Source organism: Thunnus maccoyii, chromosome 12 (genome assembly GCF_910596095.1).
Source record: "Thunnus maccoyii chromosome 12, fThuMac1.1, whole genome shotgun sequence".
In the NCBI taxonomy this organism is placed as follows: Eukaryota; Metazoa; Chordata; class Actinopteri; order Scombriformes; family Scombridae; genus Thunnus; species Thunnus maccoyii.
The window spans coordinates 22,250,131-22,272,268 of NC_056544.1; the positions used below are offsets into that span (position 1 = coordinate 22,250,131).

General features: G+C 39.3%; 1 protein-coding gene across 1 annotated transcript in view; it reads right to left on the reverse strand.

Annotated features, from left to right (window-relative positions):
• The window catches only part of LOC121908317 (netrin-G1-like), a 69,396-nt gene that overhangs the window by 40,159 nt on the left and 7,099 nt on the right, over positions 1-22,138 (reverse strand). The window contains exon 4 of the mRNA XM_042428229.1: positions 20,265-20,479. Coding sequence (XP_042284163.1) covers positions 20,265-20,479 — 215 coding nt within the window. The remainder of the gene's footprint in view (positions 1-20,264; positions 20,480-22,138) is intronic.

Here is a 22,138-nt window from a genome sequence, read left to right on the forward strand (position 1 = left end):
GATCCCATATTCTCGTTCAGTGCCATTCCTGCCTACACTGCCACCCAAATTGTCAGTGTAATTGATATTCCTGTGTGGTATTTGTGCTGAGATGGGAATGGAATCCCGATGAGTGTTTCTTATGAAACACGCAAAGGGACATGCATTTTTCATGGGCCTGTGTCTGCTCTCAACCATAGACATCCACTGAGTCTGGATGTTTGTGTGTGCGTGTTTGTGGGGAGAAAGAGGAGCTCTTGATGTGTTTGTGTTTGTTTGTGTGAGGGATAGAGAGCTCTGAATGTGTTTGCTTGTGTGTGCACATGCAGTATGTGACTTTGTGTGTGTGTAAGTAAGTGCGAGTGAATGGCAGAGAGAGAGAGAGAGAGAGAGAGAGAGAGGGAAACAGAGCTGAAACATAGCCAGAGAGCACATGACACACTCCAATTGACATTCCTCTCACCTCTGCACCAGGAACAATGAGGTTAAGTGCTGATGAGATTCAGATCAACTGTAAAGCGGTTCGATAATCAGCAATCATCCGACACTCTACACGCAAAATTATCTAAAGGTGAGAACATTGCTATCTGCAACATTACTCGGTTATCTCTCTGCTATTGCAGTGCATTCAACCCAGACTGCCACTTTGCTGAGTGAAGATCACTGGCAGGAATACTGATAAGTAGAGACCATTATTATTTATTTGAAAAGACCAATGGCTGCTTTTTGTCTTTGAGTAAGTGCCCTAAATTCAACTCAGCCAAAGAAAAAATGTATTTGATGCTCTATCTTCTTCACAGAAAGATGTATGTATGACTTCCCTATTTAAGATACAGATCTCGTCAGTCCATTTTATTTCCTGTGGGACTGTGATATGCTATCAGCGACTTGCTCCTCAGCCAGAAGTGATAAGTATGCAATGAGGTATAACAAGACTGAGGGATTGTGGGTCACTGGGCCTGCTCAGCTGACTCAAAGGAGTGTTGCATGATCCAATTAGGAGGGTAATAAGGGTTATGCAGCTAAGACAGAGAGTGTGAGATGTGTGGGAGGGAGAGAGAATGTAAAAGAAGTAGACCTTTTGCAATGTGTTTTTTAAAGGAAGATCTCAGTTGCTAAAAGTGTTCTCCTCTCACGCCCATGCACACCCACACACACATGCAGAGCCAGCACAACGTTTGAAAGGCCACATATTGTAGCCTGAAAACAGAAACAGAGAGGAACATTTGAAAGAGAGTTAAGGGGTAATAGGGAGGATGTTGGCAGCCTGGGTTCGACCTCAGGGACGATAAATTGTACTAGTGTCAACTGTTTACCAATGATGTGTGCTGAGGCTCGTTATATTCCCCACTTGTGCTTGAACAGCCTTGGAGGGCTGCTCAGAGCTCAGACCTTGACGCTACATGGAGAGAGAAGGAGGGAGAGACACACAGCAAGTATTAGAGAACGAGTGATTTCCCTGATGTCATTCAAGAGCATAAATTTTCACTTGTATTTATTTCATTCGTTATCACAGTTAGGTTCGGGCAGCAGTGGGGTGGCTGCCTTTGGATCTCTGTAACGGGAACTCAGACCACAGCGTCCATGGTTAATGAGAAAAACAATATTCCAGCTGAACAGTGAAAGCCAGAGTAAATAGAGGCTTTAAGAAGAGAGAAATTTGCCTCATCACGCCGGCAGAAGAAGTGTTCAGAGACCAGTGGAAAGCAGTCATAAATTCAATCCATAATCATTCTCTCGCTGCCTGCCTCGACTTCAGGCCCTCAGGGAAGTGATCATTCTAACCGGGGAGCCCGTTCACCATCGGCACTGGCTTGGGACAAACCTTTCATAAAAGCCCCTTTCATCATTAATAACACTCAATATTGTGAAGGCACTTTTCCAATCGAACATTAAGTGACACGTATAGTATTTACTTTCTCCCGGTAATTCCCACCATACTGGAATTCTTCACTATAGGGCCAGTGAAGATGATGATACAGACTTAGAGAGGAAGGTCAGGACCTTTCATTGAATTTCCTGTGGCGGTTATTTAACAACAAAAACAGTGCCTTATGAAGATCAATACCTTCTGTGGTCATTTAAGACCCAGGGCTTCAGTACTATGCCGGGGGGCAGCTATTGAAAAACAATAAGCCCTCTCAGCTTGATCCTTTACCTGTGATCATGGCTGTGGGAGAGGGAAATAGTCAGTGGAGAATTAGAAAGAAACAAGAGTTTTGTACCAAAATGAGATATCGACCAATTGAAAAATGTGACCTGCTCTTAGAAAAGAATTGCTAGCACAAAAGTATAATTTGCCATGGATTATTATTGAAGTTATAGTTTATTGTAATGCTTCTTATGACCAAAATATAACATTTTTATGATGTAACTGGTTTATTGAGAAATATTTGTTGTAGTTTTTAATGAAAACAGCTTGTGCAACATTTAATTTTCATCATCAATATTAGTAGAATGTGATATCACAAAATTACTGTGCTTATTTAACTGTATAATGATATCTCAAAATCGTATGACATGTTTGTTTTACTCATGTGTGGATAAAACTGATCTGGCTGGCATTATGTTTCTCTAAAACTTATTTGCTAATGCAAATGTAATTTCTAGGAGACATGGTTTGTAAATCATAATAATAATATTATGTCTTCATTCTAGGATTCCTATACTTATATTACGTGGCCTCATATTTGTTACATATATCTATGTTTATGTAAAATACATTTGTTAGTGTCCTGTCATGTTTGATCATATTCATCATGCATCTATTTTGATATAAATACATATTTGCTATGTGACTTTGCCCTGGAACATCAGTAACTGCACTATTAGTTTTGCACATACATTTATTATATTCACATTGGTCTAGGATGTCATACTGCATATAGATTTCTAACTCTGGCTTAATATTTTTGTATATGTTTTCTACCTATCTGTATCTTGTTCCTTCCTCTGGTCTGTTTCTTGTGCTGCTGTAATACTTAATTTCCCTCCTGCAGGGTATAAATGCTTCTATTTTATTCCATCTTATCTTACATAGTCTTAAATAAATGTAAAAACATCACACGCACAATGTTTTTGTGCTTCATATTCTGCTTTACATCATCATTGTTTTTCATTTTATTTCATACTGTAGTTGTTTGATTGAATGACCCTCACTGACTCATGCCCCAGGAGACAGATAGCATTCCTAATTCCACACCTATTGACAGCACATACAATGCTGCAAGGACTTCTAATGGCTTCTGTCTTATTGGTATTGCTGACATCTCTGTTGCCACCATAGCTGCTGTGTAACTGAGCCCAACTGGTTTCTATCAATGCTATATAATCCGTCCGGGGCAGTGGCTTAGTGCAGGAGGCCTGAGCAGCAAGTCTGGGGCTGGTCGCAGCTAATGATGTCCCGATCTCTGCAGCCTATAAGGTCAATCCAATATCAGGGTGTCACACAGTAGGAGAGCAAGAGAACAAGGAAGAGAGAGACAGAGAGACTTGAGCTGGGGATGTGCATCCAAATGTCATTCACTGGAATAAAGCGATTGGGACACTCAGCTCCTCTGATTTTCATGAAGGCTCAATGGATATTAAGATGTAATTTCATGGTTGTGCTCAATAGTTTATGAAGGGTTCGATTATAGAAATAAATTAACCATGACAGAACAAACAACACAGCATAGAATATATATGTTCCAGATCAATTATATCAATAACATCTTTGAAATATTGATACAAAAATCTATTTAAAGGACAATTTTGGATGTTTTCTCTCTTAAATGGGCTGCACTAACACATAGAAAAACTCCAAAGTTGTCAAAATACATAGAAAAAAACCAAGCAAACACTAAACACACTAACATGCACACACACACACACGGGTACATGGTGTGATGTGAGGCAGATGTTTAAATGAGTGACATATGGCCTATGAGATTGACAAATCCTAACCTCCTGTTGATGTGCCTTTTGACACAAGATGTGGCTCGGGAGATAAATTCTCTGGCCAATGACAGCTCCTGTTGAAGGATGGGTGCAGGCCCTCCAACTAATCAGTTTAGCTGACAGATTCCTGGACTTAAAGCTCAGATCACAGATTGAACTCACCACGGTTTTCTACTCGAGCCATCTCCTTTTAAGGTAAGGTTGTTACTTCACTAATGTGACATTCTGGCTTAAAGTTTGAGATGTGCTCACTCTTGTGTATTTGGATCTTTTACTTCACTCCAAGACAGTTTTTCTCAGTAAATTTACAATAAATTAATTTGTCTTGACATTATTTGACTGATGCCCCCGTTTTTCAGGAAAAATATGGAATATTGTGCTATCATTTACAAAACAGTCCTGGGGGAAATTAATTTTGTGTATAAACAGAGGCCCATAGCATATCAAGTCATCATTCAGTACATAATTTAAACAGCAGTTCAGTCAGAAGTCACAGTGCTGGAAAGCTAAAATAATGATACTTGTAAAATGCAGTTTGGCAGTCGCAGCAATTACAACTAATCAAATTGTCAGTCAGTCAAATAACAATTTTGACTAATGCTTTAGTTCCTCCGTTTCTACCTTCATAAATACATACAGCACACCTAAATAGATACTGTGCATGCATGCATACAATAAATACTGTAAAGGTGAATATGTTTTGTTTAAGATTAGAAATAATGGCAATGCACTTCTAATGCAGATGTGGTTTCTAGGGATCAGGGGTTGATGATAATGATGGATACATACATGGAAACATCCACTCTCTCAGTCTCATTCTTTCTCCCTTTATCTTATCTTTTACTAGGTATAGGGCTGACATGGCCTTGCAAAAATTGCATTTTCTTACGAACATAATGCTTCTATATTACATTTTTTACATTACAGTTATTTAATACACTAGATTCAATTCTGTGAACTTTTTCAAATGATCAATATGATTTGGGTTGTTAAAGACGTTAGACTTTAAAGGATAATGTTGGTTTATTGCACCTTTTGGTCTTGTTTTCATTGGTTTGGTCATCATTTGTATCTGTTCTGATAACATTTTACTCACCAAATAATTGGTTAAATCTGGGAACAAGCAAACAATTTAGGCAAATTATCTAATCTACTTTAGTTCAAGGTAAAGCCGAAATGTCTGTAATAATCCCTTGTTGCACTGTGTATGCATAAAACCACGGTAAGTGCGGTGGGTCAAACTTGAACAACTAACTGCAAATAAGTGTGGGCTACATGGTCATATAACAACTTGTGTCTTGCTCCATTGCACTTCACTGGGTTTCTGAATTTCAGCAGTTAACTTAGTAAGCATCTGTTATTTCATATGGATAGGAATGATGGCCAAAACTATGTACATACAACCCAAGTTAGCTTTATGTGATGTAAACCTACAATGTTAAACGTCATATAACATGTCTGTGACCTGTGTGTACTTGAGTAGTTTGTGCTGAGCTCTCCGTAACTTCCTCGCTACAGAGCCTCTGAGGCTGTGAGAGAAGTCTCTCCCACTGGACCTGAGGTGTTGCTGGATTAATCAGCCCATCATCCTGCTCGGCCTTACACCTCCTAACCTGCCGCATGACACCTGCAGATCTGTCGCTAGCCAAAACCCCCTCTATCACACCTCCAGATCCCCATCCTCATTCACGTGGTGCACCAGAGGAGAAGAATTTGACAAATGACAGCTTGATGATATCACTCTGATTTGAGCTGAAGCACTACTTGACAAAATCACAAGATGCCCATCAGAGACCACAATACTCAACTTTCAATCAGTGCAAAAGGTAAGGCCTCTTTGCTGTGCACTCACATAGTACCTTAATATAACTGTGAATGATACATTTGTGGTGATACACTGAAGACAGGCCAAAAAGGATGATATCAAGGTAGATCTAGGTCAGCTTTTTAGAAGAGGGAATGCTCAAGTGTATAGTGAACACAGAGACTGGGTGTTGATCCTTTCAGGACTTGGTATAAGCCCTGACGGAAGAGACAGCTGAGATGAGCCATGGTGAGATATTGGAAGAGTCAGAGCTTTGGCAGAAACTCAATAGAGCTTTAATGACCTGCAGTCAGGGCCAGCAGTGGCTCACAACTGAGCCAGGCTTTTCATTCGTCTGACCTTCAGCAGAATGAAGGACAGGAGGATTGCACATCTGACCCGTGAGTGCTCCATCATATTGTATCAGAGGTCTGAGGGTTATGAATGTCAGAGACCTGACAACAGATAATGGAAATTCAATATCATACACGTACAAAAAAAGACCATTTTACATGATAGTTTGATAATCTAAATGTGCAGGACATGTGATGGTAATACTCAAAATAACTGAAATCCATACACCCATTTAGCCGATTTACATACGCATCAAAAAGTACAAAAGTGTACTTTACATTCTCACTAAACATTCTGCAAACCACACTGCTGTGTTTCATAATTAACCTTTGCCACTATTCCATGCATCTATTGGTTTTCATTTCTGTGAGATATGAACATGAATTAGCACACTTATTTTAGTCATATTATCCTCCACAGTGCATTAAGACCTGTCAGAAAGTATTGTTATGAGGTAATGCAGTGCAGATTTTGCTTTTAAACTGCTATACCATGCAATGATCATTGTAACATTGACAAAAATGAACGCAGATGTTCACTGTAATGTGATTGCATAACACAGGTGACTTTCAAGAATCTGCTAAAGGAAGGGCCATACTCAACAGAACATGTATGCTGCAGATGTACTGTATGTCATATGTCTAGAGAAGGACTGTTTTTCTAGCAGTTTTCAACAAACACCATTTCCCATAAGCCTTAGACCATTGCAGGTTACAGGAAATGTCATCAGCTTGACAACAGAGCTGCGCATGAGCGAGGCGAGAGGCCAAAGCAAGTTCAGACAGCAGGACGGAGACTGGACTGGACTGGTGCAGATATTTTTAGACAGAAGTGATTACAACTTAAGAGTTTTTAAAAAAAATGAAATTAGATGAGAGCAGTGGTGGATATTATGGATATGGGTGAAACCAAGTTATGTTGACCTGCACTGCTGTACTAGTAAATATTCATAGTCGGGGTAGTAGTTTTTTGTATGCTAAGAAATTAATCAATCATTAATTTGTCAAAATATTTAAGGTTTCAACTTGTGCTGTGATGTGCTGAAAGCAAATCGTAAACCTCTTTTTCAGAAAGGCCATTAAAGAAATACTGATTATTGGTTAATTGAAACACTGGTTGAAAAATGCATCCAATAATCTAAAACTGTAAAAGCTGTCAGCAAAAATGTATACTTGCAAACACACTTGTAGGATCCTTTAAGTTTCCTGTATGAGGCTGCACGCTGCAAACAAAATGAAAACATATGCATCAGGTGGCTTTAGTAAACAGCTAATCAGAGGGTTCAGAGGTGATGGCTGTAACTTGCCATCGGCGTTGATGTCTGATCAAAACAAAAACACAAACTTCTCCTGGTGCTCGTGTTTCGATTTGCCACATGCCAAACACTCCGCCCTTTGGAATGTAGCCCTCGCCAAAGCAGTCCCTTTGAGGACTGCAGCACAGCCAGTCTGGCCTTTTGAAGTACACTGCTTGGCAAATCAACTGCGCCGCAATCCAGGGCCGCAGCCTTGATTGGGATTCACGGGGCGTCGGTAGACGAGGGGAAACGCATTCCACATTAATTAACACCTGGCCTCATTATCTGTCCCATGTGGCAGAGTCCCACTGGGGTAAATTTAACACCGCCTTATTATCATGGGGGGTAGTAGTGGTGGTGGTGGGCTTTTATGTGTGTGTGCTTGTGTGTGTTTATGTATGGAGGACTGAATCAAAGTGATTTGTACATGTGTATATGTTCATTTTTTTGTGTGTAGTATCTTCATTTGTATTAGTGCGTACCTGTATACCGTATATACCTGCGTATTAGTGTATGGCTGCATGTTTCTATGTGTGTGAGCGAGGTTGTGTGTGGGATTAGATTCCCTCTGATGTCAGGATTCAATAAAAAGCTTTAACATTGCTATAATGAGAGGATGTTTAATTCTATTTGCTAGATCTCTCTCTATCTCTTTGCAACGCCTCATATTCAAAAGCACCCACTAGATAAAACGCCGCCTGCATGTGTGGTAAAAATTGATATCTCTCTTGTCAAGATACTTTAGACAGAATACTTAACACGGGCTGATATTTGTGGGTAAAATAAACACATCAGAGGGATCTAAAGACATCTCTTTTGATCCTGTACAGATAGAGCATGACACTAACAATGTCAGGTTTGTAGGGTTGAGTCTCAGCCGTGCTAAAAATATTTACACACATCATTCAGAGAGGAAAGATGGTTTATTTAAAGATGGTCTCACCTATGTATGAAGACACATATGCTGTGAAATGTGTAATCTGTCAAGTTTTTGAACTGCACAGTTTTCACATTTCGTCTTACATGCTTACAGATTTCAAACATTATACTAATACAGCATATATGGTTTGAGTATGCTACTTCAAACCACCTAAAACAGGTATTTATAAAAACATATAGATGGTATAAGTGGGTAGGTACAGACACACTAAAATGTGAAAATTGAGGGGCATGGTGAAATTAATTTGTGCATCCTCGTGGCGACATAGTGAATACTTGCTGGTTGTGCTTCTCTTTATTCCCTCACACCATATGTACACAAGGTATGTTTGAGCTGCATTTTTTAGTTGTCCGTCTCATGCAGGTCTGATGGAACAGATTTGCTTCTATTTTAAACCCTAACCCAAAGTGTCTTTTTAGCCTTTAAGTCTATTTTCTGCATGCAATTTTCTTATACTGCGTGACACAGTGGGTGTGTATTGAGGCTGTGAGAGCTACCAAAACGTGGGTGAACTTATAGCACTAGTATGGCTGCTGTGCTGCTGCTATGCTGCTTTCACTATGTGGCAAGAATAGACAGGGTGCTCAGCAGAAGTTCAGCGCTGTCAAGTTGGTTTGAAATTGGTCAACAGTGCAAACAAATCTGAACTCTCTGCAAAAGCACAGAATGAATTTACCTCACCTCCATGAGCAAATTCACCAATCTTGATGTTTTCACTGAAACAACAAAGTTTGTTGTTTTGCTATTATATCATCACAATTTCCAAAGTAACCCAGAATTGTTTGAAACCCAAATGTCTACATGATCAACTCACTTTCACTCCCATTAAGCTATGCAGTCTAGAAAAAATTTAAAACCTAATGAAAATGAAAATGTAATCCAGTTATTACCCCCAGAATGTCCTCCACCCTAACAATACACTAAAACACAATCAAAAGAAATAGAATCATTGCATTACATTGATTTTGACTGGTGGTGGTTTCATATAAGCAGCTTTAAAACGCATTAAAATCTGCCACAGAGGAATTCTAAGTGCACTCTCATTGAGAAGAAAATCAGAGGACACAGACTCAATTCTCAACCAATGAGATGCAGGGGTCATCGCAGAGAAATTGATAGAAACTGGGATGAAATTGAGAGAGCGAAACAAAGAACGAGGGAGAGCGAGAGTGAAATTGCTGCATTGTTCATCAGTGTGTTAGCTCATAGTGTTTCAACTCATCCTCCATCTTTTCAATCTGCATAGTTATTAGAGGCTTTTATTAATTTGAAATGCCAAAGTGAGGAATAAAGCATTACTGAAATGTCACCCTTTCACGGAGCATGATAAAATCACATCAGCCATTTTTGGAAACCAACGTTCTTCCCTTCTGTACTTCTATCCCTTCCTCTCTCCTTCCCTCTCTCTCTACAGCACAGTCTCTTTCACTCCTTCTCAGAGATCAATATGGCCTGACAACATGATGGCTGGGTTTCCTAAGGGGAGGTGGATTGCAACAGTTGCCTGTCATCTCGCCACTATTTCTCGCTCTCAGGTCTCAGCCCCTTCCACTCAGTGCATGACTTTTCAAAATAAAACATAAAAATTAATACAAAAATATAAAACTCTGCTGTGATGCGTTTCTAAAAACACAAAAGGCATTTTGACTTCTTGTTGATGCAATGAAACAGCTAGCCTGGCTCTGTCCAATGTTAATAAATAGATTACACTAATCTACATAAACATACTCTCTCATATAAAAACGACAATTTGCGATTTTAGGGTCTGTGCCCGCACTATAGCCAAATGTTGTTTTTACATTTCTGTTCTTGTACAGTCAAACAAGATAAATCATATATATGTATATATATAAGACAGCTTTAAAGGTGTTTTTGGGTGTATTTTTAAACCCTGGAGACAGCTATGCTAGTCGTTAACTTCTATTCCAGTCTTTATGCTAAGCTAAGCTAACAAGGTCCTCATTTTAGCCCCATACTTGATGCACAGACATAAGTGTGGTATCAATATTTTCATCTAACTCTCGGAAAGAAAGAAAATATACGTATAATTCCCAAAATGTTGAAGTATTACTTTAAAAATAAAAAAAAAGTTAATTATACAGGCCTATGTGGTGTCATTATGTTTTGCTAAAGAACAGACAAGAGAGAGAATTATTTGAAATGTTTGGAAAAAATTACATCTTTCTTTTTTCCAGAGCCTAAGATTTGATTTTATTAGGCCATAACAGGAGAAACTGATACTCTTATTGCAGGTCTTGTAACTTTCTTCCTAAAATGTATAACGTTAAAGAAGAGAGTCAAATGTTACATAACATGTCAGAAGAGATCATCTGCTGTGTTATCATGCTAAATAGGTGAATGTGAATGGCTACAGTTGTAACATAGCTGTATTTCCACCAACAAAGACTTTTGAGGTTAAAGCTTTCAAAGTGTTCCTTTCCCATGAAAGCCCTGCTTGATTGCTTGACACTCTTCAGTCTGGCCAAAATTATACACCGTGTCTTGAGGGATGGGAAGACCCTCACGTCTCATGCACTTCCCTGAAGAAAAAACACTGTTTGGCAGATTGGTGAGCCAAGTAAAGCTTTTTTGGGCAGCAACAAAGAGTCAGTCTGCCAAATAGCTTTTGAGTAATTCAATTACTGTATCTTTTACAAGAATCCCATTCAGCTTGTCAAGCATAAAAGGATGCTGAATGGGTGTACAAGCGCTGAAGGAAGTGAAAGCGAAAGAATTCAATTTAATTGCCAAGGTATCCCTTTTATTTTTAAAATTACTGTGTAGACAGCTCAGTTACCCTCTTGTTTCTTTATTGAAAAAGTATAATAACTGATTTGGACACAGCAAAACGTGAGGCACAAGAAGCTTTCAGAGAGAGGCTTGAATGTCAAACTAGCGGGGGGCCCATGGGTCACCACAACGTCATCCCTGGTAAAGTACTTATTTAAAGCTGTGAATAGCTGTCACTCTCTAAGAACTGCTGTCACTGCTGGTATTGACAGGCACCACACACATAGTGAAATAACAAATGGTTTCCTGTGCACTGAGGTGTAAGACAAACACAGTGATTCACCAATGAAACATTCATGCTTGTATTATGCCTTTGCCAGGCAAGCGGCAAAAATGCGTTGGCATGTGGGTCTGCAGCAAATTAGTTAAATGTGGCTGAACTACGAGAAGAAAGGAAGCTGAGTCATATCATGAGGTAAGAGGATTTCCTTTGAATTTTTTCCTTTGAATGATAAATACCATCTTATCTCCTGCAATTTGGGTCTTCTAGCATGGCCCAGGGAATGCTAACGAGATTTGCCTTCGTCACCGTACTTTAAAATTCAAACCTAGAGGGAACAAAGAAGATTTAATATCTTATGTAAAGTTTGTTGATGTAGAATTGGAAAAGAGATGAGAAGTAGGGATGAAGTCAATTTATTTTCAGTTTGCTCACTTCAAATGTCAACTTGGAATTGGGCAAACTTTTTTGTGTAAAAATATAAGTAATCAAAAGAAAAAGATGGACTCATAAATAATAAATCTCTCAGTTTGGTAATCACAGACCATGTGGGTTGGTAAAGTGAACACACTGTGTTTGGTTTATTGACAATAAATGGTAAATGGACTGCATTTATATAGCACCTTTCTAGTCTTATTGACCACTCAAAGCGCTTTACAATACATGCCAACATTCACCCATTCACACACACATTCATACACTGATGGTGGAAGCTGCCATGCAACGTGCCAACCTGCCCATCAGGAGAGCTTCCTATACAAAGCGCCCCACAATGTTTCTATGCTCACCCATTCAAACACACACTCACACAATTTGGGGATCAGTATCTTGCCCAAGGACTCTTCAACATGCGGACTGAAGGCTGTGAAACCACCAACCTTCTGATTAGTGGACGATCCGCTCTACCTCCTTAGCCACAGCTGGCCTGTGACAATACATAACATGATTGTTTTTTAAATTCAAATTTTTCAGGTAGCCCACATGAAGTATGAAGCCACCAAAATGCAGAATCTGCGCAACACATCTTTGTGTTTTAAATCAACATGGACAAAAAGTATTCAGTACTCCAATAAAAAGTGGATTTTCATCTATGAACACTGACAAACTCCATCTGCTAAAGACAAGCTTTTGAAAGCTCCAAAATAGCTACTAAATAGACCTTGAGGTTTTGTCAACAACTCTTTCAAGCTGTTTCAAGCTATTTAAGAGGGCCTTTAAACCTCAGTACATGGCTGCACCGTTACATAAAATGGAAATATTTTAGATGTCCTGTGTATTAGATGACACATATTTTCCAATAGATAAGCCTTTCATATCCGGAAGCTTAAGGCTTGCAAGGTTCTGTGGGTTTTAAACACTGCTTGACCATGATATAATGATACAGCCAAGCCCTCTATTATTATGCCAAACACTCTGATGTATCTGCATCCACATTCGCTTGAATTAAATGTGTCTTGACTGCAACTGTGTTTGGGAGAAACATACATTTTCACTTCATTATACTATACCAAACACGGTGGGCAAACATAATATCAAAGAACAAGGTTTGACAGTCTGTCGTGCCAAACAACTTGCCTCCACCATATATCAGTGAAGACAGCAGACAGAGTGTTAAAATAGAATTTGTCACAGTGTTCACTGTTTACAAAACTTCTCTATTTTCAAGGTGGATATTAGAGAATTTGAGGTGGTAAGCACATGTATATGGATATCAGACATTGAGAGACAGTCTGAGGCTGTTTTAATTTGAGATTGCAGGGAACAATAACTGCAATTATTACCATTTGTGCTGAGAAAGCAATAGTCTTGTATACGCCCACGTAAAAATAATTCAAATAGGCTTTTCAAGTATTATGTCTGCTTTAGAAAAAAAATTAAAAAGAATGAAGCATTATGCATATAGCTATGTGAGCGCTATTTCAGACAGCAAACATTCAAATGTTAAGCTGTCCAGAAAGACTCTGTCTAGTCTAACCACAAAGCCCATCACTTTCTTTTATATCTCCATGCATAATTCATCTGTCTTTGTATTTACAACCCTCAAAGAATTAACCTGTCACAGATCCCAGGGAATAATACCGACATATCTCTATCTGTCAAGTGCTCACCTCATATGGAGCATCCAACCTCCACATGTTCAAACAGAGCATGGGTATTATGCATCATCAGCTGACAGAAAACAAGGGACGGGGAAATTAAAAAGCAAGGAGACAAAAGAGGTGGCAGGCGAGTGAAAGAATAAATGATGATCCCCCCCCTCTCCTGGAGTCAGGGGACATGTTGCATGTCATCTCGGTGTCTTGGTACGCAGTGGTGCGGTGATGATGTGCTGGGCAGGGCCAGTTCAGAACAGAGTCAAGGGCACTGGGGTGACGGGAAGCTAAACACTCCAACTGTTCCTTGTCTCCAAACAAATATATGGATGAGTGAATTTTCTCCCCATGAAGGAAGGGCACAGGGATCAAAGAGAGGCATTGGCAGTGTCTGGTGTGACCTCTGAACTGCTTAGTTATTTCAGAAACTAGAGATAGACAGTAACCCTTACCCATACTGATGCTCAAACTGGTTTGCAAACTAGGTGCATTCCCTCCTTCTTTTGAGCCTATAGGCTATAGGTGAGTTAGCCAGTGGGATGAAGTCATGATCAATCTTAACTTTTTGTCTAATCAAGGCACTTAACGCTGTCTCCTAAAAATATGTTCTAATACAACTGATTTGCAATAGCAAATATATTTTGCAACTTTAGGATTGATTTCGACTGATTCCTCTGGCTACCTGATTAGCTCTATTTTGGTCTTCAGTAATCCTGAGGGAAATATCTGGCTCTTTAGCTGCTAAGTACTCCACTAGCTTGTTGTTAACTTTGTCTGACTGCAGTTTGGTGCTAGGCGGGTAGAGTGATCCAAAACAATAAAATTGTGGGCTATAAAACCAAAACAATTAGCTGAAAGATGCTAAAAGTCTCTGTAGAGCTTACATTACAGTTAGCCATGTTCCCCTTGTTTTTCCATATTAAAAATTGTTAATATTGATTCATGCAGCTTTAAAGTTCAGGGAATTATGGTCTTTCTGGAATATCGAAAAAGTCAACACTGACTTCACGCAAGAGATGGTACTTGTTGACATTTTCAATACGACCCCAAACCATGACCTTTCCCTTACCTTAACCAAGGGTTTAAGTAGCCCAAAACTAATAACACGTGGGATGCAGTTTCCAGTCACACTTCCTGAAAACTCCTTTCCTGGACTGGAACAAACATTGGCATTAAACATAATCCAGGCAGCAATTACGTTTTCTGCACAGATTTGGCAGAGCAAATAAATAATATATAAATGTATTTTTTTAGGCAATGGGGTTGAGGCAGTTGCCAGTCAGTAGAGTCACTGTTCCTAATCGTGACCTCACAGCCTATTTAGTAAAGGTTACTTCCCTTTCTCCACTCTATATTCTATTTTTCTTTCCAAAGTCTATCAGGTCAGTTCTTGTGGGCATGTAAGACACAGATTCAAAGTTTTCAGTGACTCCCACGATTGCCAGCAAAGATACAGTAAGACTGCAGCACTGACTGTCAATAACGTGGCAGTCTCCAAGCAGCTTAGTGGGAGCTCTCATGTTCACCGTGTGGTGAACTGTCAGCCACAACTCTTTCATCCATTCTGAGAGAACTGAATAAAATTCAGAGGAATTACAAGAATTTACCCAGTTAGACTCAGAGAAGTTGGAATAAGCTCCATCACTGAATCAGTCTCACAAATGTTTATACAGTTGCCAATGTGACACGGATGAATCAGCATGGATGCGGATACTGTGGAGCATGTGAGCCGATGACACCTAACTCAAAGCTCACATTCATTCATTTCGATCAACTGCCAGGTCACAGTACATGTTGAGGGAGATGGGGGTGTCTCTTAACTTCTTCCACCAAGATTTTCCCTGCCACACTTGAAACTACCAGACCTAGGGTTGAAAAGTTAGTTTCTCTAATCAGTAGTGTACTAAACCAAACACCACTCCACCATTGCAGTCACACTAAGGAGTTCTTGACGTGATGGTCTACTTAACAAAACAGATTTTATTTACTCAGCATACTCAGATTGTGAAAATTTTAAGATGTTGTGGCAGCCATCTGCCACATGTTTACTTATGTTTTGTGGAATAAACATGTCCATGCCCATTACTTGGCAACCACAAATGATTTGGTTTAACTCTAAATTGCATGAAATGCAAGGCTCCTCTCTAAATGAAGTTGAAGTAATGGCCTGCCACTTTTATGAATTGCCATTAAATCCACCAAAGCCAACTTGATTTGGACTTAAGAGAGGGAGATAAGTGCTGTAATTAAAAACACTCTCGTGTCTGTTAACCATATCTAAAATGATTATGAGAGCTTTTAGACACAGATGTGTTTCAGCGGGCCTTCCTCTGCATTAACAGCTATTGTTCATTGGGCCCATGTGGTGCAATATTGTAATAATTATCTTGCCTATGACCACTCAAATCCGTCTAATTGGATAATTTGTATTAATCTATGAAAAGTGCTGAATATTAAAAAATGCCTTTTTCCATTAATTACAACAGGAAGCATAACTAATAAGATACAAATTTGGAACACTAATAGCAAGAAACAAGTTGTCAATTAACCCAACCTTGTAACTACCTTCTTAAATTATAGTGTATGCATTTCAAATGTGCAATTCTGCAGTCTGATTAAAAAAACTGAAATAAATATTTTAGCTTGCCCACTGCCTCTTACATTGTAAAAAAGACCTTAAACCAGTGTTGACTGATAGTGAGTGACAGTGCCCCAGTGCACCACAGGAGAATAGCCTTAATACCAACACATTCTGAAGAACCCCTGAAGGTCTGCAGCTAAAAATAAAAACAGAGCTAGATCCCTGATGCAGAACACCTGTCCTCAACACTGTTTATCCTGGAATCTATCACTTGTCCTAAACATTCAGAAGAAAACGGGCCTTAAATTAGAGCTAACACCAAAAGGGTATCTTTGCCATTTCAGCCAGAAAGAAAAATAAATAAATCTCAAGTTGTAAAAGATCAACTCCCTTGAATGATTAATGCCCTTTTCATGAGCACAGACTCTGTCATAACTATTTTCAATAGGGCTTAGAACAGACAAAAAAAACATCCTTGAGCGACAGTGATGAGAATCATAAGCACAAGGCAGAGAACAGGGAGGGAGACAAGCCATCCAGGATTGTTTGACCATCCACTATGAGGCAAACCAACTCCTGGGGAAACTGATTAGAGTGGGCTCACAACTGCAGGCAACTTAGTGATTGGCTAAAAGAGCTCATTTGCATGCTCCTCTCATCTCCAACGAACTCTCAGGAAGCACCGGTGGATAAGGTCACCCGTGTCAGTCTGCCTGTGTGCCACAGAGAATGTAAACAGATCAAACACACAACAGCCGTCTAAGCGAGTGCAGGAGGAGCCTGTGTTCTTGATCATCTGGACAATGATGACCTCAAATTCATGCCAAAGGTGATTGTTACATGTAGGGATATCTGAAAAGTCTAATGATGAAACCTTTTAGCCATTACACAACTCGATTTTATATATATATATATATATATATATATATATATATATATATATATATATATATATATATATATATATATATATGCATGTTGGGGGGTATGGGGACAGTAAGTGTCATGTTCTACCCATGAGGTTAACAGAATCCCTTATTTCCTGTTTTGGAGAGTCAATATTGTTTGTGCCTCCTCAACCTGCAGTGATTGCATCAAAGCCTGAAACTCAAATTGTTCACTTATTAAATTTTTGAGTTAGACTTTTGATCATGTAATCAGAGTACCAATACATTTCATAGAAATGGGGATTATTAGCAGGATAACAATTTCAAATACATTTTAAAATAAAGAAAGATATACTACCATGCACTATAGAAGTCCCAAATGTAAGCAGAGCAGGAATGAAAGGGCAAAATAACTCCCTGATCCACGATGGTGTGAGCGGAGGATGATACCACATGGTGCGCACAGGTGCGCACAGCGGAGGCACATATACACACTTCACACACAGTGAACTTATGTTGGGAGAGTAGGCAGGGACAGTTGTTACACACTGTGGCAGTCCCAAAGACTCATACAAATAAGTTAAAAGAGAGCTTGAGTATATGACAGCTTGTAGCACACATAAGAACTCTCCACCGAGATGACTGTGTGTACATAATGTGCCCAGAGACGACAGTGTGTCGCTGGTCGACGAGCATGTTCAACACTGAATGAGTTCAGAGAAAACTCAGATGTATCACACAGATAGAACTGAATAAAAGGACACGGTGAAGCCCCTGATGCCGCTGCACATATGCCTGCCACTTCCTCTCAGAAGAGCTGTGGAGGAGGACAAAGCGCTCATAGAGTGGGCACAAATACCCAGCGGGGGGTCGCTGCGACATACAGTATGCCTGTGTGATAACTTCACACAGCCAGCGGGCCAAGCGCTGTTTGGTCAGAGGCTTTCCCTAAGAATATTCTCTGTAATGTACATCATGTGTTGTGCACTTTCATTGTAGGTCTATAGGCTACTGGCTGAATTTGCTTAATGAAAAGCAAGCTGTTCTTTAAAAAGTTTTTCTAAGGTTACATTACTCTGTTGTCTTACAAAATACACTTAAGTAAAAGTCATCTTAATGATGTTTCTTTTCTCTTGTCTTTCTTTGCATTACTTTAATATTGTGATACTTGGATTAGGTTACTGACTACATTTAACAGGTAATTAGTAATTGTATTGGAATAAATTTTCAAAGTAACCCTACCAACCCTGTTTCATAATGTTCTTCCATACTTGAAAAATTGTTGTATTTAATTAGTGTCTGAAGAAAAACAATTTCAGACTGACACCAAGCTTTTGAGGAACTAAAGAAAAATATATATTTTTAAATCATTTATGAAATTAGCATTTTATTTCATTTGTTTGTGCCCAGCACATGTTGTCAGTTTAAATGATGACAACTGCCAAATGGAAACAAACACGAAAGCTTAGGTGCCGAAAAGTCTTTCAGCATCTAACTGGGTGTGCAGTGTCAACTGTTTCTGCTGGTAACATTATCACAGTGCTGGAATAATCAGGGAAACCATGCCATCGACTAATATTCAATACAACAGAACAGAGCCATTCCTTGGTATCACTCTGCTAGTAATTTAGCTGTCTTTCAATATAGAAGTAGACAGAGCTAAATATCATTAGAATTGTCTGTACTTGTCTGTATAAATTCAACAAATGTCAAGTTAAACTGCTTACTAGCCACTGCAGTTATAACCACACATAGTAATACAAGCGATGGGCTAGCATGCATTATTCAATAAGTGACCAGTCTATGAAAAATGTACAATACATGTACAACATGTATTGTACATGTAACAATAACTGCAACATACTGTGACAAAGAATAATGATCCCAGAAAGAAGTATATAAAATCATATAGGTAAAAAAATAGATGATGAGATATGAAAATTATTAAGCCATTGTGTATGCAATATACTATATAAGAAATTGTATCTGCAAATAAACATAAAAGGAAACATGACAACCGATTAGGCACCTTTAACTACCTACAAGGAATGTAGTAGCATCAGTCAAACCACTTTCACTCTGTTTGCTTTTCATGCTCCTTGTGTCATGTTAACGTTTCATATTCAGGATAGTCTACTGGGCTGATAAAGGTTTCACAGTTTGTTGTGATATAAAGCTTCACAAAACGTCACACATGACTGGAGACCTGCTCCTTTTTCATCCTACAGTGGCATTAAATGTCTCAATGCCATCTGGAGCCGCAAGAATAAAAACACTGCTTTTAAAGATGCCTATTTTAATTGGTAAATATTTACTTGCAGGAGCTGTCTGCGGGCACACACACGACTTCTAATGAAGCACTTTAAAGCCTATGAGCTCTCGCTGCTTACTTTGAATGTGATTCTAAACAAATGCAACCTACGGATGAACTGTTGATAATGGTTGATAAGGGCCATTGAAACATGACGCTGAACACTGCAATGAGCATGCAGTGCATAATGACTGCACTGGTACAATTACAATTACTATACTATATGTGTGTGTGTCTGCTGTGTGTGTGTTTGGGCTTGGTGACAAAATCTAGTATCACAATATTTTTTACCAAGGTATACTATATATATACTGTGTATATATATATATATATATATATATATATATATAATTTATTTATTTATTCTACTGGAAGAGACAAAAGCTTTTTAGGAGGAAAACAAATAACATTACATTTTCTGCAATTGCAAGAGAACACTAAAATCTTTCATGGAAAGGTAATGGAGACTGCAAAAAACAGGATGCAAAATTCAGCACATTTTTACTTTACCTCTACATTTTAAAATATTGTCCCTTCCTGGGCTTCATAGTTTTCAAAGAAATTTACACACATTATATTTTTGACAAAGAAATGCATCAGTAGTGTGGCAAAAATGCCACTTTTCATTTGATTCTGTAATTAAGCCTTTTACAGCCTGTTGCACATACAGCATATACTGTACATATACATTTTCAGGTATGCTTTAGCATGTCTGTGTGTGCTTGCACATATGATCGGGCTCACGTGTGTGTATGTATGACCATGCATGCAGGGGGGCCCCTGTGTGGTACTTGTTTCAGCGTGTATGTGTGCTAAAGTGCATGTTTGTCTTCACACCTGCATCTCCAAGATATGTGCGAATATTGATGTGTGTCTGCTTATGTGTGTGCTGCTGCATGTTAGCACTTGTACCCTAATGCACACCGGGTCTGTGTGTACATTAATCTCTGCTGCAGTGGCGGTGTGTTGCCTTGTATGCACTGCTCTCTATCCCTGACCCAATATGCTGTGTGATCCTGCCTACAGCCTCATTTGTCTCCATCAGGGGACAGGTGAGGTTACGACTCACCAAAGCGCAGTACGTTTCTGGCGGATCTCCACACGTGATATTCGGGGGGTCGAGGGCCACTTGCAGGTACTTTGTCATGTCGGTTGCTTCTGGCTGACAGGCCATGTAGTCCCAAGCAACACCCTCCTCTGTATAGATCTGGGACTTGCACACGTCATAGTGTCCCCAGGCTGCCGGGTAATGTTGCATGGCAAGTGCCACGTTGTTGCACACAGCTTGCAGAGTGAACAATATGGGCCAAAGCATTGTTGATTTTGTTTTGTATGGTTGCTGTGGAATTTTTCTTTCCTTTCCTTTTTCTTTAAAGCTGCTGCACTGTCACAGGAATGACAATATCACTGAGAATGATCTAAATCAACTGCGGCTTTGAATGGTGCAATGGTGCATTTGGGAACTGTGGCAGCATCTTGCTACTTTTCTGTTAGCAGCTTCAGGCAATGTTTAGCCTCCATTCAGTAATTTTGTCTTCGATTACTGCCAGCTCTGCTTGGCTGATGAGGTGTGTCAACAAGTGAACGTTGATGAAGGGGTCAACTAACGGTCAGATGTGATGTGCAGAGAGGAGTCTCACTCCTCATAAGTCAGTCAGACATCTCCTGTCAATCGTGGTTTTGCCACAGGCAGCATCCTAAAGGACAGAAGAAAAAGACAGTTTAGTGAAAATGCCAAAATATTTACACACAAACATTTTAAATGCAGTATTAAAATATTAACAATACGGTTTAAGGGCACTAAATGGATAAAAAGTGAGTCTCACTACCTGCTACCACACACTGTTTATATATATCCCTCAGAAAAACCTTGCCAAAATCATTGTATACAATTCAAATCAAGCTTGTTCTGCAAAGCCCAACCTCCCAACTTCCATAGAAAAGGGCTTATTTCCATGTGTCAAGTCACTGCATTTAAGTTATTACTTTTTCCGACTCCTGCTTCTTTGTAGCTGAAAGTGGAGGTGCGTTGGTCCCAATGCTTTCAAAGGCATTTGGGAAATATTAAAGTAAAATTGGGAGACAGAAATGGTCTATTTGAGGGATTGTATGTTTCTCAGAGCTATCACAAGACATCAGTCAGATGGCCTAACTCGTCAGGTAATGGTGCCTGGCAGCAGTCAGTGGAGACCCACACGATCTCAATGTCTCGGTAAAAAGTGTGTGCGGTAGCAGGGAAAATAAAATGGAGCAGCTATATACGGCTGCCTCTAACGGAGTAATGACACTGTAAACATGAATTAAGTTACTGTTGACTGTCAATGTGCTCACATGGCCCAAGGTTTTGCCTTAGTGAAAAGAAGTCTATCTTCCCGGGGGTAATTGTTCAGAAAAATGCACTTAAATTTCGATTTAACCATTGACTATTTAGGGCATGGTTTTAAAAATCATGTACAGTTATTCTTTTTTTGAGGCATTTACAAGTTTACAACATCACATCACATTTTAACACAGATTCAGACCAAAAAAAATGCCTGATGCAACCGTCATGGTTACAAAGCACCTCCACTACAGCAGCTGGAGTTTAAATGCCTTGCTCAAGAGCAGTTTAGCATCACTTGTTGAAGGTTGTTGTTATTGTTTTATTTTTTATTTAAGTGTCCTGCACCTTTCTAGTGCCTAGCCCATATGGGCTTACAAGACACTAAACAATAATAACCAGGATGGCTACATGACAAATCTTGATGTACAGTTCCACACATTCAAAAAGAGAACACTTCAGAGCATTCAGTTTACATGGCAGAAATGTCCTGTTATGAAGGATACAGCGTATTAGCTGCGAAGCATCGCCTATAAATCTCGCCAAAACAAAAATCTTTATATTAAAAAGCCAACTCAACATATCAGCTTTGGACAACCAAAACAATTCAATTTCACTGCTCA